Consider the following 22,271-nt stretch of genomic DNA (forward strand, 5'->3'; position numbering starts at 1 on the left):
TTTTTCATTGATCCTTTCTCTCATATTTTTTTCATTCAGTTGTTGTAGAAGACTTTGTGGGTATTCCACAGTTACTGTTGCACCCTTCTCTCTGCCAATCTCTTTTGCATTTCAGAAAACACTAGCCATTTTTTTGACACACGAAATCATCTTCCTAGTTTTTGGCACAGGGTAGCTGACTGCCATCATTTATTTTACAGCTGGTGTATTTCTAATGTGATGTGGAAGATCGATGTCTCATTAACAGAAAATAAATCAGTGCAAAAATTCAGTTTCACACCCTGTACAACGGTCCAAACATTTACAAGAGATGTGACTTCGCATTTTCTTTTTGCCAGAACTCAACAAATGTGGCACTTATAATGCACAAAGCTTTAAGAACTGAATGCTGTTGTTGACATTATGCACTATTAAATACAAGTTGTAGAATTTTCTTTCAACAGATTCTAATTCTCTGCAGGAATGCTTCATACCTCCATATTCACATTACGGGAACATCATCAACTGAAAATAATACAACAGTAGAATATACTGTCCACATATGAGGACTTCATGTCTGCACGATTAAGTCATGGTGATTATAACTCACTATAAGGAATCATGAAGTATGAGAGACTGTTAATGTAAAAAGGATAAAAGTGTATTTTATGTAATTGATCCAGCCATTATGATTTGGAATTTTCCCCCCAGATAATTTTATGTAAATGCCATGCTAGTTCCCACCAGTAACACAGCCACAACTTCTTTTCTTTCTTCCATTATTAAGGCAAAATTACACAAATTCTTAAGTTACACGATTATGATTGTAGTAGTTATTTTGTTGTTGCCATTGTCATTTCTTTGCGCATATCTCGTGGCGTGTTTTCTCATTTTCTTTCAATGGTACAGAGATCTCTCTGAAGAAAAATATTAACCATAATCTTACTGGAATTTCTCTCAGCCGTCAAGAACAGGCATTTAAGCTTGTCACTTAAAAGAAAGAGAGAATATCTGTACTTAATTGCAAGAGATGACACAAGATACAGCATTTAAAAAAAGTAAAAACCAATAACAAGCTCCTGTGGTTCACTATGAAAGCTGTGCACTTTGCAATAAAAATTACCACAATAGTATTATGAAGGAAGTATGTAAGTGATTTAGTTAGTCTGTTTATAATTTAATACTGAGGATATTATACACTAAGCCCTATCCCAGTCAAACAAGGATGGGGTAGGAATTTTCTGTACTCTGTTAAAAAATCACTCGCAATTATTTGGGAAAACCACAGAAAATATGAACTGGTCATTGATGGGAACAACCAACTCACTCAGTTGCAATTTTACATATTCATTGAATTATTCATTCATTGTTTTGAGCAAAACCAGTCTATGGGAACAACTGAATGAAAATAACTGATACCATCCATTGCAGTTTTGCACACTGATTCAATAGCTCAGTCCTTATTAACATGTGACTTGATTAACTTGCTTCAGATGCAGATAACACACAACTAATCTACCTGATGTATAATTGGGATACAAGGTCGAGTGAGAAAGTTCCCTTAAGGGCACATGAAGAAGAAAGTAACACTGCCAAATTTTAGTGACAGTTTACATTTCATTTTACTGAAAATGGTCTCCATAAATTAAAAATCATTTTAATATAGCCCTTAAACACTCATTCCCTCACTCATTTGTTTGGGAGGCAAATATTTTGTACAGAAAATTATGTCACTGACTATGTAAGCACAAATTACACACAAGCATACAAACGTGTTTACATTTCACAGCCTGTGAAAAGTGGCTGGTATAGTAATTCACAGGTATGAAAAAGTAAGCTTGCACATATTGGTATTTCAGTTTCACAATTCATTTGGTCTCTAACAAACACTGTTTAATATAAACAGTCCGCAACAAAACTGGCACCCCTCAGGAATCCTAGGGGCAACAATTCGACTCGCCTGACCCCAGGTGCATTCAATTCTGAGTGGAAAATTGATTGTTTTGGTGTCATTCATTGCCCTCTATTATCGCTTATTGTCACTGTTATTGTCATTCAGATATTTGCTTTTTATCTTGTGCCAATAACTAGCTTTTAGTTCACTTTTTTGTCCACATTTCTGAATAGTGTGTTTGTTTACAGTGAGCTTTCTGTCTGGATAAAACTGTCAAAACACTCAAGTAGTGTGGGAATAGGAGAAATCATATGTCGGGATAAAAAGTGATGTTCGAAATAAATTCAATTTATATACAGTATCTTAAAGGATGATTCATATTCTGAAACTAGATTACTTAATGAAATTTGAAGAAAATTAACGACAGATAACGAACATTTTTTGAGAAAAAATACTTCCGACAAGTGACAGTATGTGCTTCAATATCCAGTGATTAAGTCACCAACAATTTTTAAAAAATTGTATACTATATGCTTTAAAAGCAAGACAGAGCAACAACAAATTTAAATTTAAAAAGTAGCTGTTCATTTACTTAAACATAGATGTATGATGTAGTGCCAGTTAGTAAAGTTATATAGCCAGACGAAAATTGATATATAATATCAGAACTACAAAAAATTTGTATTTAAATACATAAATACATACATTTTGAAAATACTTGACTTTTAGAAACGTACTTTTATTTACATTTTCTTGAAATGACATATGTCATTTGTCTCTAAAAAAGTTGGCAACCCTGGTTATAGTTCATATATAGTTGAAAAGGCTGAACTAGTACGTAAATGAAACTACTCAAACATGGAGACTGAGTGAAAACATACACATAACTGATCTGTCAGAGACTAGTGTCAGACAGTTGTTTAAAAACCCAACTGAAACAGAAAAAACATTTTGACTGGTACATTGGTTGTTAAAACCTGCTGACTGTTCCATCAGTAAAACTAATACTGGCATGATGTGAGATTTACATCTAACTCCTCACGACGGGATCTCTCTAGTTTCATTATAGCAACATACCGAAACATATCAATCATTCTGTCATGTGACAACGTATTGTCAGTTCTTACACACCCACCAACAGGAGATGTAAAAACTGAGCAGCAGAAAGCTTCATCTTTCCACAATTCAAGCAACAACATTGTAAGGTTGGTAACTTTTCCACTGATGAGTTGGAAAGTACATTAGGTATCACAAATTAAATTGGACATTTACATTCACGTCAGTTTTCAAGCTCTGTTAAATTTTCATTGAATGCTTAATTCAAAATAGTGATATGAATTTTATTAAGAGATTGCAAGCATGGCTGCATATTAGTAGGGGCTCCGACAGTTCTCACAGTGGCACACTACTGCATACAATGTTCACACTGCCACTACAGTTTCTGACCTGAGGGGTGGAGACGCTAAATCCTGTATGGACACTAAGCCACAAGTTGGAACAAGTAGAGAGAGGCACCTATGTGTAGGTGTCAAAGCTTTACACAATTACTTTTATATTTTAAAAAAGGTGGCAACAGCCAAAAGCACAGATTACAGATAAAACCTATGGATAAATTCTTTGAAACATGAAAAATTTCATAGCAACAAACAGTTTGTTATATACACTCACGCTCATAAATTAAGGATAATACTGATACATGGTGAAACAACACTCTGGTGGGCAGTTTGTGGGTTTAAATCACCTCAGGGTATGACCATGCGGTGCATTTGACCTGCAGTCATCGCACGGTGGCGCTGACAGCAGTCCACATATGGAGAGGTGTGGTGGTGCATGTCAGAGTACGGTGCAGTGAGTAAGTGTGCAGACGTTTTCAGACAGGCTTGTGTGTTGAAAATGGCTCAATGAACGCATATTGATGATGTTATGAGGGGTAGAATACTAGAGCGACTGGAGGCTGGTCAAACACAGCAAGTCGTAGCACGGGCCCTCCGTGTGCCACAAAGTGTCATCTCAAGATTATGGCATCAATTCCAACAGACAGGAAACGGGTCCGGGTGCTACAGTACGGGGTGTCCACAGTGTACAACACCACAAGGAGACCAATTTCTCACCATCAGTGCCCGCAGACGGCCACAGAGTACTGCAGGTAGCCTTGCTCGGGACCTTACCGCAGCCACTGGAACAGTTGTCTCCAGACACACAGTCTACAGACGACTGAACAGACATGGTTTATTCACCCAGAGCCCTACAAGGTGTGTTCCACTGACCTGTGGTCACAGGAGAGCACATAAAGCCACAGTACATGGTCACTGGAACAGTGGTCCCAGGTTATGTTCACGGACGAGTCCAGTTATAGTCTGAACAGTGATTCTCGCCGGGCTCTCATTTCGCGTGAAACAGGAACCAGGTATCAACCCCTTAATGTCCTTGAAAGGGACCTGTATGGAGGTCGTGGTTTGATGGTGTGGGGTGGGATTATGATTGGTGCATGTACACCCCTGCATGTCTTAGACAGAGGAACTGTAACAGGTCAGGTGTATCGGGACATCATTTTGCACAAATACGTCCGCCTTTTCAGGGATGCAATGGGTCCCACCTTCCTCCTGATGGATGATAACACACGGCCCCACAGAGCTGCCATGATGGAGGAGTACCTTGAAGCAGAAGGTATCAGGCTAATTGAGTGGCCTGCCTGTTCAGACCTAAACCCCATCAAGCATGTCTGGGATGCTCTCGGTCGACGTATCGCTGCACATCTTCAAACCCCTGGGTCGACGTATCACTGCACATCTTCAAACCCCTATGACACTTCAGGGTCTCCAACATGCACTGGTGCAAGAATGGGAGGCTACACCCCAGCAGCTGCTCGACCACCTGATCCAGAGTATGCCACCCGTTGTGCGGCCTGTGTACGTGCACATGGTGGTCATATCCCATATTGATGTTGGGGTACACGCACAGGAAACAGTGGTGTTTTGTAGCACATGTGCTTCGGGATGGTTTTCTGAACTTATCATCAATACCGTGGACTTATAGATCTGTGTTGTGTGTGTTCCCTATGTGCCTATGCTATTAGCGCCAGTTTTGTGAGTGTCACGTTATGTGGCACAACATTCTGCAATTATCCTTAATTTATGACCATGAGTGTAAATTACTGAACTATTGATGTGCAAGAACAGCCTAGTTCTACTGAACATAGATGATATTCTCGCACTGACTTTCTACATGCCCAATCTAGTCAATTGGCACAATCGTACTGTGTAGGCCACACCTCTGCATCAGAATGTAAGAAGAAAAAAACTTAGCAAAGTCAGAGTTTTCAGAGTTATAGTGATTTAACTGGATTACCAGTGCTGCTTTGTGAACGCATGTTGTCTACAAACAGCATATTTTGTGAGTGATAGACCGAGAATCATCAGCTCAAATTAACCAAGAAAACAGCAACCAGTTGATTTAATGAATTAACCTTCATTATCCAAATCCACAAAATAGACAACACTAAGAAGTACCAATTCAACAACTATTCTCTGCACAGTAAAGTAGTGATAAAATCCACCTTGGAAATCACCATTATTACTTTAGCACCTATTCATCATTTGCATATAGGGCTTATGCTTGGGTATTATTTGCCATTATATGAAAGTACAATGTATAAATAGGCAGAAGAAATTTTCTAATGAGATTTTAAAAGCAAATTGCAAAACCTGAACAGTAGTGTTCATAATTGGAATTAAACGAATGAAAAATCAGTTTCAGTCATCACCAAGTTGGTTTTAGATGGTTTATTTCCAAATGAGGTCAGGAAGCTTCTACGTAAAGGTTTTGTGACTATGAAGAGGCTTTCTTTTTTTCACGCAAGAAATATTCTTCAGCTTGTTATTTGTAATTTTCTTCCACATTCAACCTCCAACAGGTAGTAGCAATGCCAGAATGGAGAAGATTCTCCCTATAAATAAGGATAATAGTCAAAAACTAAAGTGACAGACCAACACTGTGTGTCACTCCAGAGATCTAATTGCCATATCATCGGCCACAAAAAAACATACTTCGGTTTCCACGGCACTGCTTTCCTCCACTACAAAAGAGTCCTGGAACTGTAAATTCTGCTACCAAGTCCAACAAATTTTCCCGATTTCTTTCCTTTTTTTTAAAAAATTGCTTACACTATAGCATAAAAAGCATATTACAATTTCTCAAAAAAATACAATTCATTTGTACTCTGAAGGATACAGTACTGTGTACAGTGGAGAATACCTGAATACCTGATGTACTTGTACCTGTATTCAGTATAAGCCATTAATGGCTGGTACGAAAACATAATAATTTAGGAAATGCTCTCCCTAACTCTACTGTCATGATCTTTACAAAACTTGCCTGTGAGAGGTGTTGTTTATGTTATCTTCACAATACTACACTGATGATGTTGGCTGGTTGATTGATTTGGGGGAAGGGACCAAACACTGAGGTCATCAGTCCCATGAGATTTCGGAAGTATGGGGAAGGAAGTTGGCCGTGTTCTTTCACAGAAACCATTCCAGCATATTCTGCACGCGATTTATGGAAACCAAGGGAAACCTACATCAAGTTGGTCGGACGTGGGTTTGAACCGTCAACCTCCCAAACGCGAGTCCAGGGTGCTAACCACTGTGCCACCTTGCTCGGTACTACACTAATGAGCCCAAAAATTATGACCATATGCTTTATAGCTCGTTCATCCACCTTTGGAACAAAATAATTTTCACAATACTACACTGATGAGCTAAAACATTATGACCACCTGCCTAATAGCTTGTTTGTCCATCTTTGGAACAAAATACATCACCGATTCTGCACATCAGGGATCCGAAAGTTTGTTGGTAGGTTTGTGGAGGTATGTGGCATTAAATGTCTACACACAGATCATGTAATTCGCGTAAATAAAGGGCCACTGAACTGTGTATGCGATGACAGTCCTTGGTAGTGCCCCATATGGGTTCCAGAGAATTTACATCAAGTGAATTTGGTTGCTAAGACATTAATGAGCATTCACTATAATGCTCCTCAAACCACTGTTGCACGGTTCTGGCTCCGAGACATGGACAATTTTACCGCCACTGTCATAAAGGGAGACACCAAGCATGATGAGATGCAGGTGGTTCACAGCTGTAAGTGTGTCTTAGATTACTACCACAGGTCCCACCTAAGCACAGGAGAATGTCTCCCATAGCATAGAATTGTTCCCACCAGTCTGTGTCCATGACACACTTCACGTTTCTATCCACTGTTCACCTCAGTTATGGCATTTGTGGAGATTACCATCAACCTAGTGTAGCAAAAATGTGATTCCCCAAAAAGCCGGCAGGTTTCCATTGATCAACGGCTGAATCCCAATGGTCCTGTGCCAACTGCAATAGTAACTGACGATGTCGTTGGGTCAACGTGAACATACGGTGGTGGTCAGCTGCAAAGCTCCACATTCAACACTATGATGAACGGTGTGCTCCAAAACACTTGTGCATTCACCAGCACTGCACTCTTTCGACAGAAATAAGACAAATCACTATCCATCCTGGTTTACAGAGCAGACAAGCTTCCAAACTGCACATTCTGTGTAGGGTCATGGACGTCCAACCATTTAGCGTCTTGTGGTAGATTCACTGCCTTCTACCTCTTTTCAGAGATGCTCATGACAGTAGCACATGAACATTCAACCAGCTTTCGCTGTTTTTGAGATACTGATTCACAGGCCCTGCGTAACAATAACCTGTCCTTTGTGAAAGTCACTGATCTCAATGGATTTCCTATTTGCAACACATATCTTTGCTAGGGTGATCCACCATGTTATTGTGTCACATGCATGCAACACCACGAGGTAGCACCGAACATTGTGGTGCGCAGTGGTCATAATGCTTTGGCTTATGAGTAATACTTGCTTCACTGATCTTTGATCAACTGCTCCAAAACGAGGCAAAAATTCAGACGTGCATTAAATATGCAAGCTTCTAAGAATCAAGAACAGCTTCAGGTCCAGTGATCTTGTGACACTCATGTTAATAATTGTTTTACATTTCTGCAAATACACTCCTGGAAATGGAAAAAAGAACACATTGACACCGGTGTGTCAGACCCACCATACTTGCTCCGGACACTGCGAGAGGGCTGTACAAGCAATGATCACACGCACGGCACAGCGGACACACCAGGAACCGCGGTGTTGGCCGTTGAATGGCGCTAGCTGCGCAGCATTTGTGCACCGCCGCCGTCAGTGTCAGCCAGTTTGCCGTGGCATACGGAGCTCCATCGCAGTCTTTAACACTGGTAGCATGCCACGACAGCGTGGACGTGAACCGTATGTGCAGTTGACGGACTTTGAGCGAGGGCGTATAGTGGGCATGCGGGAGGCCGGGTGGACGTACCGCCGAATTGCTCAACACGTGGGGCGTGAGGTCTCCACAGTACATCGATGTTGTCGCCAGTGGTCGGCGGAAGGTGCACGTGCCCGTCGACCTGGGACGGGACAGCAGCGACGCACGGATGCACGCCAAGACCGTAGGATCCCACGCAGTGCCGTAGGGGACCGCACCGCCACTTCCCAGCAAATTAGGGACACTGTTGCTCCTGGGGTATTGGCGAGGACCATTCGCAACCGTCTCCATGAAGCTGGGCTACGGTCCCGCACACCATTAGGCCGTCTTCCGCTCACGCCCCAACATCGTGCAGCCCGCCTCCAGTGGTGTCGCGACAGGCGTGAATGGAGGGACGAATGGAGACGTGTCGTCTTCAGCAATGAGAGTCGCTTCTGCCTTGGTGCCAATGATGGTCGTATGCGTGTTTGGCGCCGTGCAGGTGAGCGCCACAATCAGGACTGCATACGACCGAGGCACACAGGGCCAACACCCGGCATCATGGCGTGGGGAGCGATCTCCTACACTGGCCGTACACCACTGGTGATCGTCGAGGGGACACTGAATAGTGCACGGTACATCCAAACCGTCATCGAACCCATCGTTCTACCATTCCTAGACCGGCAAGGGAACTTGCTGTTCCAACAGGACAATGCACGTCCGCATGTATCCCGTGCCACCCAACGTGCTCTAGAAGGTGTAAGTCAACTACCCTGGCCAGCAAGATCTCCGGATCTGTCCCCCATTGAGCATGTTTGGGACTGGATGAAGCGTCGTCTCACGCGGTCTGCACGTCCAGCACGAACGCTGGTCCAACTGAGGCGCCAGGTGGAAATGGCATGGCAAGCTGTTCCACAGGACTACATCCAGCATCTCTACGATCGTCTCCATGGGAGAATAGCAGCCTGCATTGCTGCGAAAGGTGGATATACACTGTACTAGTGCCGACATTGTGCATGCTCTGTTGCCTGTGTCTATGTACCTGTGGTTCTGTCAGTGTGATCATGTGATGTATCTGACCCCAGGAATGTGTCAAAGTTTCCCCTTCCTGGGACAATGAATTCACGGTGTTCTTATTTCAATTTCCAGGAGTGTATTTACACCCAACTCTTACATATTTAAATCTGCATGAAAGACAACACAAGATAGTGTTTTTTATACAATGCTGTTAGTTAAAACTCAAATTGCAACTAAAAATATGAACACTGCAATGAGAAATATTAAAAGTTTCTAACACACCACCAGTAAACCAACCCTCACCTTCCTTTCACAAACTGACACCTTTCCACACAATGGACTAGAATACCTCTAACACATCGCAAACTGATCTGTTTATTAAAACATAATACTAATCAGATGCTTTGATGAAAATATACATAACTACACAGAGAACACAGCCCCCCCCCCCCCTCTCTCTCTCTCTCTCTCTCTCTCTCTCTAGTCTAGGCAATAGTTTGAGATCCTCGTAAAAGGAAACAAACTTTGAATCTGCACATTTTAACAGTGCAGTGCCAAAGCCTTCACAATAAAGCCCTGAATTTAATAACCTCTGTGGAAACTGTGGTGCTCAAATTGTATTCGGAAATAAGAGATGAATGAAACCCAAAATAGAAAGCTTCAAAACATTTAATGATGTGTGGAATGCATGTGAAAAAAGACAGATTACACTATAAGAGGGGGAGTGTTCACTGCCATCGACAAAAATATTATATCTATCAAGATAGAAATTGAGTCAGTCTGTGAAGTTATCTGGACGTGACTAACCAGCCCAGGTGAACTCAAGATGACACTCAGATGATGTTATAATCCACCCAGTTCAACTGTAACAGTTGTAGAATCATTCAAAGAAAGTACTCCAATCATGCAATACTAGTTGTGGGTGACTAACATTACGAGTATAGACTGGGAAGTTTATGGATTGATTGCAGGTGGTACAGGCAGACAGTCTCGAAGTATTTTTGAACACATTTTTCCGAAAACTGTTTTAACAGCTAGTTCAACAACCCATATGCAGTGGAAATATTTTAGACATATCATATACAAACAGGTCTGCCCTTATCAGTAATGTAAATACAGAGATAGGGATTAATGATAATGATACCATAACAACAATGGTTTTTAACCTACGTCAACACCCAGCAACCATCTGACAGAGCAGGAACTTCTGGAACTGGTAACTGATCCCATCCTCCCTTTTCCACTTACAAATTGCACATGAGAAGAATATTTGTTGGAAAACCTCTGTATTGACTCCAACTTCTCAAATTTTCTCACTGTGGTCAGTTCGCAAGACATACACACATCAAAAAAAGTTTTGCATCACCCTGGTTACCAGAACTCCTGAAGATAGACGTTGAATGTGGATATTGTATCACACACACAGTCCCTTTGACTATTCAGAGATGTCACTAAACCTGCCCAAATATGTAAACAACCATGCACGAGCAGTGCCTACTAGATGGAAGGGTCCACCAGCCGATCAGTTCCAGCCATTCCACCAGGAAGGAGGTACACAGCTTGTGTTATTGGTAATTCAACCATGTCTAGACCGTCAATACCACAGTTAAAATGTGTCTGCATTGTTACTTTGTGCCAGGAAGGGCTCTCAACAATGGAAGTGTCCAGGCATCTAAGAGTTAAAAAGTGATGATGTTCAGAAAAGTAGGAGATACAGAGAACTGTTGATGACATGCCTCGCTCAGGCCACCCAAGGGCTACTACTGCTGTGGATGACCGCTACCTATGGATTATGGCTTGGATGAACCCTGACAGCAATGCCACAATGTTGAATAGTGCTTTTCATGCAGCCACAGGACGTCGTGTTACGACTCAAACTGTGCGCAATAGGCTGCATGATGCGCAACTTCACTCCCGACGTCCCTGGTGAGGTCCATCTTTGCAACCACGATACCATGCAGCGTGTACAGATGGGCCCAACAACATGTCGAATGGACTGCTCAGGATTGGCATCACATTCTCTTCACTGATGAGTGTCACATATGCCTTAAACCAGACAATCGTCGGAGACATGTTTGGAAGCAACCATGTCAGGCTAAACGCCTTACACACACTGTCCAGTGAGTGCAGCAAGGTGGAGGTTCCCTACTGTTTTGGGGTCGCATTATGTGGGGCCAATGTACGCCGCTGGTGGTCCTGGAAGGCGGCATAATGGCTGTACAATACCTGAATGCCATCCTCCGACCAATAGTGCAACCATATCGGCAGCATATTGGCCAGGCATTCATCTCCATGGATGACTATTCACGCCCCCATTGTGCACATCTCATGAATGACATCCTTCAGGATAATGACATTGCTCGACTCGAGTGGACAGCATGTTTTCCAGATATGAACCCTATCGAAAATGCCTGGGATAAATTTAAAAGTGCTGTTTATGGACGACGTGACCCACCAACCACTCTGAGGGACCTACACTGAAGCACGAGTGAGGAGTGGGTCAATCTGGACCAACAGTGCGTTGATGAACTTATGGATAGTATGTCACGCCAAATTCAGGCATGCATCAATGCAAGAGGACGTGCTACTGGGTATTAGAGGTACTAGTGTGTACAGCAATCTGGACCACCAACTCTGAAGGTCTCTCTGTACGGTGGTACAACATGCAATGTGTGGTTTTCATGAGCAATAAAAAAGAGTGGAAATGATGTTTATGTTGATCTCTTTCCAATTTTCTGTACAGGCTCTGGAACTCTCAGAACCGAGGTGACGCAAAACTTTTTTTTTATGTGGGTATTTGGGAGGAAGCTATATGTTGCCTGACTCTCCTGGAATGTACTCTCTGGGAATTTCAAGAGTAAACCTCTCCACGATGCACAACACTTCTCTCATAGCATCTGTCACTGGATTTTGTTGAGCATCTCTGTAACACTCTCATGCTGAATAAGTGAGCCCGTGATGAAACTTGCCACTGTTCACTGGTCTTTTCTATCTCTTCTATTAATTCTACATGGTACAAGTCCCTGACTGAAGAGCAACACTCAAGAGTCAGACAAACATGTTTTGTAAGTCACTTCTTTCATGGATGCTATTTCCTTAAGATTCTTCCTATGGATCTTGTAACGCCTAATTTTGACCTATTTTGTATCTGTATCAATATTTCTTTGTCAATTGTCATATTGCTTATGTATAATTTTGCATCTGTTATGGAAATTCTTTCACTATGTGTACATGTTTCAGTTATGTGAAACTTTTGAATGATGTTGTTTAAATTATGCTTGTGGATTTAAATAACTAATGAAATTATTGTTATATAATGTACTATAAATGACTTGGTCCATAATTAGGGAATGTAGGGTTAAATGTAAAAGATGTGGGGAAGCTGCACAGTTATGAAAGAAGCCTCACAGAGTGGAAAAGGTGTCGCTGGCACACAAGTAGCTTCCTCATCCTATGTGACAGGTAAGGAGCCTGGGCTGAGCATACTGGTGTAGTTTTGTTAATGAGCATGGTTCTTCAAACCACGAAAGTTCAAAGGTGCTTATGTGTTAGGCTAGTTAGTTAATGAAGCAATGCAAAGGCTCCTTCACAGCCAGTGTAGTTAGATTTTCATTCTGTTTAGTTGCTTCAATGCAAGTTTAAGAAATAACAATTTACTGTGTTTTCAATTCTAATGCAAGTTGGTTAATACACAGGCATAGATACCCTGTACTAAGCAGTGAAGTAACGGAGTATGATCATTAACAGAGCCCCTGATTTAAATTCAGAATCATTTCATGCTTTTTCCTGTACAGTATTGCTACAAGTTTCATGTGTGTTGGTAATTGGCTTTGTAAACTGTTGCATCTAGTTCATTTAAGGTACGTGTTGTTGAGAGGCATGTTGATGTTTACTGTCTCATTGGTCATCTGTTTATCTGACTTACTAGTCAGTAGCACATTTATCTGCAAAGTTAGGTTATTGTGAACAGATATAAGGAAAGCGTCTAATGGTTGCTTTTGTGCTGGGAGAATGTCTGTTCTTGACCCACCGTTTACTATTGTTTATACTCTGCTGGAGTGTTTCTGAAACGATTCTCAGTCTGATTGTTCTGTTTCCATTGGGTTATCTCACGGTCAACTATTCAAAAATTCCTCGCAGAGGTATAACGTTAGCATCGATTTCCATTTAAGGTGGTCAGTGGTAGTGTTAGAATCTCAGTCTGACATCTGCTTTCCCTACTATTTGTTTTATGTGGTCATTCCACCTAATGTCATTCTGGATTGTTGCTCCTAGGTATTTTACAGTAGATACTGTTTCCAGAAACGTGTCATGAATAGTGTAGTTGTACAATTAGTTACATTTATTTATGTTTAGGGTCAACAGTGTGTCCCTGCATTCATCATTCCTGTGCAGGCCCTCCTATATATCGCTAATGTCTTCTGGTGCTGCTACCTTCTCACCGACAATTGCATCATCTGGGAACAGCCTTTCAGAGCTACCGACATTTTCTACTACATCATTTGCATATACTGTAAACAGTGATTGTCTTATCATACATCCCTGAGATTTTCCTGAAATTACCTTTATGTCTTTTGAGTTTTTTCTTGCCTTTAGATCTTTTGAGTTTGTTCTGTTAACAGCAAAGTCTCAAATCTGGTTCTATACTCAACAAGATTGTGTGTTCCCCCCCCCCCCCCCCCCTTCCAGTAAATGGCAGTGCAGTACCGTATCAAATGCCTTCCAGAAGTTGAGGATAAGGGCATCAACCTAAATGCTGAAGTCTACTGTGTTGTGGATCTGATGGAGGAACAGAGTGAGCAAAGTTTAGCGATATCGCCATTTGCAGAATCCAAGTTGATTTTTATGGGGAAGCCTTTCATTCTTCTCCAAAAGCGTCATAAAAAATGAGCATAAGGCATGTTCCATCATTCTACAACAGACAGATGACAGTAACATAGGCCTATAATTATATGCACCTGTCACATGACCCTTCTTGAAAATAGGAATGACCTGTACTTTTTTCCAGTCACTGGGTATCCTTCGTTGTTCCAATGACCTATGATAAACTGAATACTGCCAGAAGAGGAGCAAGTTCTTTCACATAATCTGTCTAGAATTTTACAGATATATCATCTGGTCCAGATGCCTTTCCCCTGTTAGGCGACTGAATCCCTGTCTCTGGTGGCAGTTTTGATCACATGGCTCTCCCGTTGTATACCTGACAAGCTGAAATCTCCCACACTTACAAGGTCATGATCAGGACACTTATTCACAAAACTTCACAAGTTCCCTGTGAAGCACTCTACCACTAAAGTTCTTGACACATGCTGTCTACAAAAGCATCGAATTACTTTGACCCATATCTGATACATAACTTCATGCAAATTAATTTATATTTGGGACCCTTGATAACCTCATTAGATATTATTGATTTTTTTTACTGCAATAAAGACACCCCCACTAAAACTCATGAATCAATCAAGACGGCTAGTAGAGTTTTTATGCTAAAAAAAAGCATATAAACAGTTGTTATCAACCCACTTAGATAATGAATATGCATAATTTAGTTCCAATATGATGGACATAGAGGACTTAACAGCAAAATTTTAATGGTTTATAAACAGCGTTCTGGAGAATTACATGCTGAATAAGTGGATTAAGGACAGAAAAGACCCGCTATGTAAGAATAACAAAATTCATAAAATGCTGAGGACACAAAGATTGTTGCATTTTCAGTTCAAAAAAGAATGTTGAACTATAGACTGGCAAAAATTAATAGAAATTCATGCATCTATAAACAGATTGATGGGCAAAGAATACAACTTCCACTGTTATTCCTTACCAAAAGATCTTGCCGAGAACCTGAGAAAATTCTGGTACTACATAAAATCACTAAATGGATTGAAGGCTTCTATTCACTCGCTCCTCAACCAGCCTGGTGTGGCTTTAGAAGGCAGAAAAAGGAGAGCTGGAGTTTTAAATTTCACGTTTAAAAACGCATTCATGCAAGAAGATCGTACAGACAATCCACTGATCTACCACTGCACAGACTCTTGTGACGAGGACATCCCTGAAGTTGAGAAGAAATTAGAAGAGTTGAACACAATTATGTCACCAGTTCTGGATGGAACCCCAATTCTGTTTTACAGATAGTACATTCAGCACTGGTCCCTTATTTAGTTTGTATTTATTGCAAATATCTTGCCCAGTGCAAAGCCCAAACTGACTGGAAAAAAGTGCAAGTGACTCCTATACATAAGAATGATAAAAGAATGGATCCACAAAATTACACGCCAACGGCCTTAACATCAACCTGTTGCACAATTCTTGAGTGTACCGTAAGTTTGTATACAATAAATTTCCATATTGACAGATTTTTGGAAAGCGTTTGACATGGTGCACCACTGCACACTGTTAATGAAGGTATGAGCATACAGAACAGTTCCCAGATATGCAAGTGGCTCAAAGACTTCTCAAGTAATAGAACACAGTCTGTTGTCCTGCACAGCAAGTGTTATTCAGAGAGAAGGGTATCATCTGGAGTGCCCCAGGCAAGTGTGATAGGACCGACCGACCGACCGTCCTACCTACCTACCTACCTACCTACCTACCTACTTCTCTCTCTCTCTCTCTCTCTCTCTCTCTCTCTCTAACACACACACACACACACACACACACACACAAATGATCTGATTGGATAGGGTCAGCAGAAAGCTGTGGCTGTTTGCTCATGATGCTGTAGTGTAAGGGCAAGAAGTGTCATTGTTTAGTGACAGTAGTTACAGGATGATTTAGGAAATTTTTATTTAGTGTGATGAATGCCAGCTTGCTTTAAATGGAGAAAAATGTAAGTTAATGAAGATGAGTAGGAAAAACAATCCTGAAATGATTGATAACCATATCTGTGCTGAACTGCTTGACATAGTCACATTGATTACATATCTATGTGTAACATTGCAAAGTGATGGAACAAGCACATAATGTCAACAGTAGGTACGGCGAATGGTCGACTTTAGTTTATTGGGAGAATTCTAGGAAACTGTAGCTCATCTGTAAAGGAGATCACATAAATAACACTAGTGTGACCTCTTGGGTTAAAGGACACTGACACAATTCAGACGCATGCTTCTAGATTTGTTACTGGTAGGTTCAATCAACAAGTGTGTATTAACGGAGATGTTTCATGAAGTCAAACGGGAATACCTGGTGGGAAGACATTCTTTTTGGGAAACAATACTGAGAATATTTAGAGAACCTGCATTTGCTGCTGACTGCAGTAGATTCTACTGCTGACAACACACATTTAGTGGTGACAAGATAATAGAAATTAGGGACTGTACTGTAGCATATAGACAGCCGTTTCTCCCTGGCTCCATTTGAAAGTGGAACAGGAAAGGGAATGACTAATAGTGGTACAAGGTACCTTCTGAAATGCACTGTATTGTGGCTTGCAGAGGAGGTATGTATAAATATACAAAATATAAACAATTAGGACCAATGTCATGCACAGTTAAACACTTCATTCTGGATATTGTATAACATACCTTCCACCTTCCAAAAAGTTGCAAACATTATCGTCTCTTTTAGAAACCAACTGGAAGGTCTCCTTTATAATTTGTTGCTGCATGTCCTCTGTCTGTAAAAAAATAATCTAAAATTAGAGACTATACTTAGTTTTTGCAGAATTATGAATAACAGAAGACCAACAATCATATGCTTAATGCACACAAAAAAGCAACAGAGGGCACATGATCACTACCTCTACAAAAATCTACATTTTGTCAATGAACCACAGCTGGAATTGATCAATTCACACAAATATCTGAATAGAGCAGTTTGCTGGGGTATGAAATGGAATGATTACACAGGCCCAGTTATAGATAAGGCAGGTGTTCAAAATGGTTCAAATGGCTCTGAGCGCTATGGGACTTAACATCTATGGTCATCAGTCCCCTAGAACTTAGAACTACTTAAACCTAACTAACCTAAGGACATCACACAACACCCAGTCATCACGAGGCAGAGAAAATCCCTGACCCCGCTGGGAATCGAACCCGGGAACCCGGGCGCGGGAAGCGAGAACGCTACCGCACGACCACGAGCTGCGGACTAAAGCAGGTGACTTCGGTCCATAGGGAAATGTAATCAGTCTACGAAGGAGCTTATGAAACACTTTTGTGACCCAACCTAGAATATTGATCCCGTGTAACTAACAAGAGACACTGAAGGTGTTCGAAGAAGGGCACAGCACAAATGGTCACACATCTGTTTGACCCATGGGAGAGCCTCATGGACATCCCAAAGAACTGAACTGACAAAACACTTGATAAACAGAAAGTACCCCCTGAAAGCCTACCTAGGAATTTTCAAGAACCAATGTTAAGTGATTAATCTGGGAACACACTAAAATCTCTTATTTATCATCTCCATAGGGATAACAAAGACCAAATTTGACTACCTGCTCTGTGTATAGAGGCATTTAAGCAATCATTCCTCCTGCATGCCATATGTGACTGGAATGGGAAAAAGCCATAATAACCGGTACAATGAGAAGTACCCTCTGTCATGCACTTCATAGGACTTCAGATGTTTTTATATGCTTTCCCTAGTGCTTTCTGTAACTACTCCCTCCACCTGGAAACCTGTAAAATTAGATTCACAGGACAAGAACCACTTTTCCATTGTTCAGCAGCAAAGGTTTTGTGCGCCTTATGCCACTGATGACTCTCCTATGCGTTCATGTACATGTGCATAATCCACTTTATAGTGTGTGGTGGAGGGTACTTTTGGCACTACTATCTTTTACACCCTTCTCCAATCCACTTACCTATGAGCTGTAATTTCTCTGATTTTCCCACAAGGTCATTTCCCAAGACATATGTGGAACAAAATAAGAAGTGGCCTTATCCTTCTTGGAACATACAGTTTTGAAATATCAACAGGAAGCACTCTGCGATGTGTATCTCTCTTGCAGCACCTGCCACTGTAGTTTGTTGAGCATCTCTAGCACTAACTAAATGATCCCATGATGAAACGTACCACTCTTCATTGTTTGTTTTGTCTTACATTTTCAGCCTTTTATAAAATATTAATAAATGCAATATATTGAGCATTATTTAGGTCTATTAGTGTGAGTGCTGTCTAAAGTGATAGTAAAAAAGAAATCATTTCTGTTTAAGGGCTTGAGCACACAACTCTGAGTACCATTCTGTGCTCTTTCCACTGCACCAACTATTGCCTGGAAACAAGGTTAAATGGCTCATACCCCCACACCAAAAATGGCTACACCCCCCCCCCTCCCCCAAAACACTTGCCTACCTGGAGCTCCAAATTCTGTACTTTCATTTCTGGCCAAGTCCTGCATGTAACACAAATTTAGACAAGGTCCATGATGGCAAGTAAGTGATGCCCCCTACTGAGTTCTCCTGACTGATCCATTCTGCTACTACTACTTCTGTACTGACAACATGATACTCCCCACCTCCTTTTATACTGGCAGGTCCACCTGTCATGACATTTAGTGGTCAGTTCCACTTTCTGTAGGAGTGTAAATAGCAGTAACCGACAGTCCAGTAGAAAGACTGCTTTCCACAAATAATAAATTGGCAGTATGAGTAATTCACAGATTATATTGGCACTATCTACACTAACAGAAAAAAATTGTAACACCAAAAAATAATCAATGTAGAGCTTCTGTTTAGAGTTTTGTCTAGGTAACACATTTAAATGATTAAGATTGCAAGATCACAGGTTAATGTACGCACGTGATAAGTCATTGCAAATGTGAAATGTCGGTACAACATTAATAACAAGTTTGACCACCAAAATGTTGAATGCAAGCATGTATACAGGCACGCGTGTATTGTATCGTACAGGTGCCGGATGTCAGTTTGTGGGAGAGAGTTCCATGCCTGTTGCACTTGGTCAGTCAATACAGGGATAGTAAAAAGCTGTTTTTATGTGACACTGGAGGTGTCATCTGATGATATCCCACATGTGCTCGACTACAGACACATCAGGTGACTAAGCAGACCAAGGCAATATGTCGACACACTGTAGAGCATGTTGGGTTACAACATGCTGTATTTGGTCAAGTGTTACCCCGCTGGAAAACACTCCCTGGAATGTTGTTAATTGCTGCTGCATCACAACACATCGACTCACCAGATTTACACAAAAATTTGGAGTCACGGTGCATGGGATAACGACGAGAGTGCTCCTTCTGTCATACAAAATCGCACCACAGACCTAACCACAGGTGTAGCACAGAGACAGGTTGGTTGCACACCCTCCACTGGCCTCTGCCTAACCAAATCCCTGGCACTGAGGCAGAGCCAGCTTTCATCAGAAAAGCCAATAGACCTCCTACCTGTGGTCCAATGAGCTCTTGCTTAACACCACTGAAGTCACAAGTGACAGTGGTTTGGGGTTAACGGAATGGATGCCACAGGGTGTCTGTCTCAGAGCTGTCCTTGAAGTAACTGATTTGAAACAGTTTGTTGTGTCACTGTGCTGTCAACTGCTGCTAAAATTGCTACTGCAGATGCAGTATGATGAACCAGAGCCATGTGCCAAACACAATGTTCTTCCCCCTTTGTAGAACCATATGGCCATCCAGAGCCTAGTCTTCTTGTGACAGCACATTCTTGTGACCACCACTGCCAGTAATCCTGAACAGTGGCTACATTCCTGCAAAGTCTTATCGTAGTATCACTCAAGGAATGTCAAGTTTCTCGTAACCCTATAACAAGGCCTCACTAAAACTCAATGAGGTGCTGATGCTGGTGTCTTTTACCTTAAAGGTATTCTTGACTGATCAACTCACCACGTCCAATACCAAAGGTAACTAACGATCACGACCGTTACAGCATATATTTAAAACAAACCTGAACTGCATCCTCATAGTGGCACTATTAACACAACTCTTAAGTGGCAGGTGGTAAATATGAATAGACATCATCTTTCAGATGTAGAAACACGCTTACCAACTTCTATTTATGTTGCACACTCCTTCTTGGTGTTGCAATTTTTTTGTTCTGTCAGTGTATCTGGTTGCAGCAACAAGGCACAGATGAAGAGGGTTGCACAGGACAGAAAAAATAGAGTGTTGCATCAAATCAGTTTTCAGACTAAGTGCCAGAACAATGATAGCAATTTATGAGGACATTATTGTGTAAGTATTATATCTTAATTAGCAGAAAAATGGAAAAATGCTACGTTTGTCTGCGAGCTGTTATGGGCAACAGACAATTTCCACTACTTTCTGTATAAACTGCCCCTATGCTCCAAGCCAAACAGGTGAATGCAACACTACTGAGTTCCCAGAAGCTTCTGCAAGAGTGTAATACTTGCTGGAGGTGGTAAATGTGCATGTCTGCACAGATTTAAATTACTTTCAAAAGAGGGAAGGCAGCTTCCCCTTGATTATGAAATGATGAATTTATCTGGAATTGGATTGCACCTAAAAGACTTACTGTGTAGTTACCAGTCCTACACTAATATGTGTTGCACTGTTCTCCATAGCCACTTGGATGGATTGGACTGGTGGGCTTAAAGGGACAAAACTACAATGTCATCAGTCCCTCCATCTTTTATGTGTCAGGTGGAGAAGAGTCCTCAGAGAGAATGAACACAGAAGACAAATCCTGATGAACCTGATTGTAACATGTAACAGAGAATCAATCAAACCAAGAGAGAGAAGCAAGAAGAAGTGAGAGAGGGGTAAGAGTGTGAAGGTGGGTGCGTTACTCCACCCAGAAAGCAGGTGGAAGCCTCCAGACATGTTATGTGGTGGGAAGCACACCCTCTGCATCTGACACCCCCCCCCCCCCCCCATTACCACAAAAAAACTTACAACATAGAAAAGTTTATAAAATCTGAGGAAAGAGAACAACAATAACAAGACAGTAAACCAGATGTAAAAGAATAAGAACTAAGAATGTGGAATGGGCACGAGCCAGGCCAGATCACCAAGCATGGTCAGCCAATTGTCCCCTGGATCGAAGCAGGGGACGGGGCATGTCTCCAATCCCTCAATCAACCGACAAAGCGAATGTGCCTTGCCTCACAAGGAGGAACAGAAACCACCTTCACACATAAAACCAGATCGGCTAACTTGATAGAGGGTTCGCTAAAAGTGGGCAGATCCAGTCGCAGGGGCTAAATACAAAACGAGGAAGTTAAAACACAGTGTAGAGACCATAAATGGGCAGGCCAAATCTAAAAACTGGAAAAACAGAGGGATAAAAGAGTGGTCTTTGCATGGGAGAGTTGTCATGGGTCCCAGACCTAGAAAACATGAACAGAGGCCTCAACCACAGCCACCCTGCCCTTGCTCCGGAAGTAAAGCAAAACCTTATAACTGAAAACAAAGACCACTTTCACAAAGAAAACTAAGGACCAGTTCAACTCAACTATCCATGAATTGTCTGCCAATATCAAAGGCAAGGAATCTGGAAGGCTATACTTGGTATGATGGTCCAATAGAAGAGGACATTCCGCCAATTATAGGTTACTGTCAGTCTGGCTTCACAGCCATATTATGGGGTTGGCTCATAACGCAAGAGAAAACAATGGATGGGCCTGATATGACACATGCATAGATGGCATAAGACAGTGGACTACTCCTGAGAGGAGCGGAAGGAAGAGCACCACACTGCAGTAGTCTCCTCGATTGTGCGGAGTTTATTACCGAGAGCGTCAGCACACCAGATGTCATTCCAAGACATATCTGCATGTGGAATCGTGAAGGGGAATGGAGGTAAGTATCTGCCTTTCTAGCCAAATGTCAGGTCATCATCTGGGATGCCCTCATGACTTGGGACACAGAGGAAGACAACAGAGTAGGTGGCATGGCTAAGGACAGAGAGGAGGTCATGGATAGCAGAGACCAAAGTGTGATGAGAATAGCTTTGGTCTGTTGCCTGTAAGCTGCTCATTGAGTTAGTACATAGTAAAACAATGGGGAGAGAGGCCTGAGTAACAAACTGAAGGACCCTGTTAATAGCTCGCAGCTCTGCTGTGAACACACTACATGGTCCCAGCAGTAAATGACGTTTCATGCCAGTATGAGATGT

The 22,271-nt window shown here is 41.7% G+C and overlaps 1 protein-coding gene across 5 annotated transcripts in view; it reads right to left on the reverse strand.

Moving 5' to 3' along the window:
* The window catches only part of LOC124722108 (AP-3 complex subunit sigma-1), a 121,292-nt gene that overhangs the window by 45,545 nt on the left and 53,476 nt on the right, over positions 1–22,271 (reverse strand). For all 5 annotated transcript variants that reach the window (XM_047247311.1, XM_047247307.1, XM_047247309.1 and 2 more), the window contains exon 2: positions 16,740–16,831. In XM_047247311.1, coding sequence (XP_047103267.1) covers positions 16,740–16,831 — 92 coding nt within the window. The remainder of the gene's footprint in view (positions 1–16,739; positions 16,832–22,271) is intronic.

Source organism: Schistocerca piceifrons, chromosome X, assembly GCF_021461385.2.
Source record: "Schistocerca piceifrons isolate TAMUIC-IGC-003096 chromosome X, iqSchPice1.1, whole genome shotgun sequence".
NCBI classification, from domain to species: Eukaryota; Metazoa; Arthropoda; class Insecta; order Orthoptera; family Acrididae; genus Schistocerca; species Schistocerca piceifrons.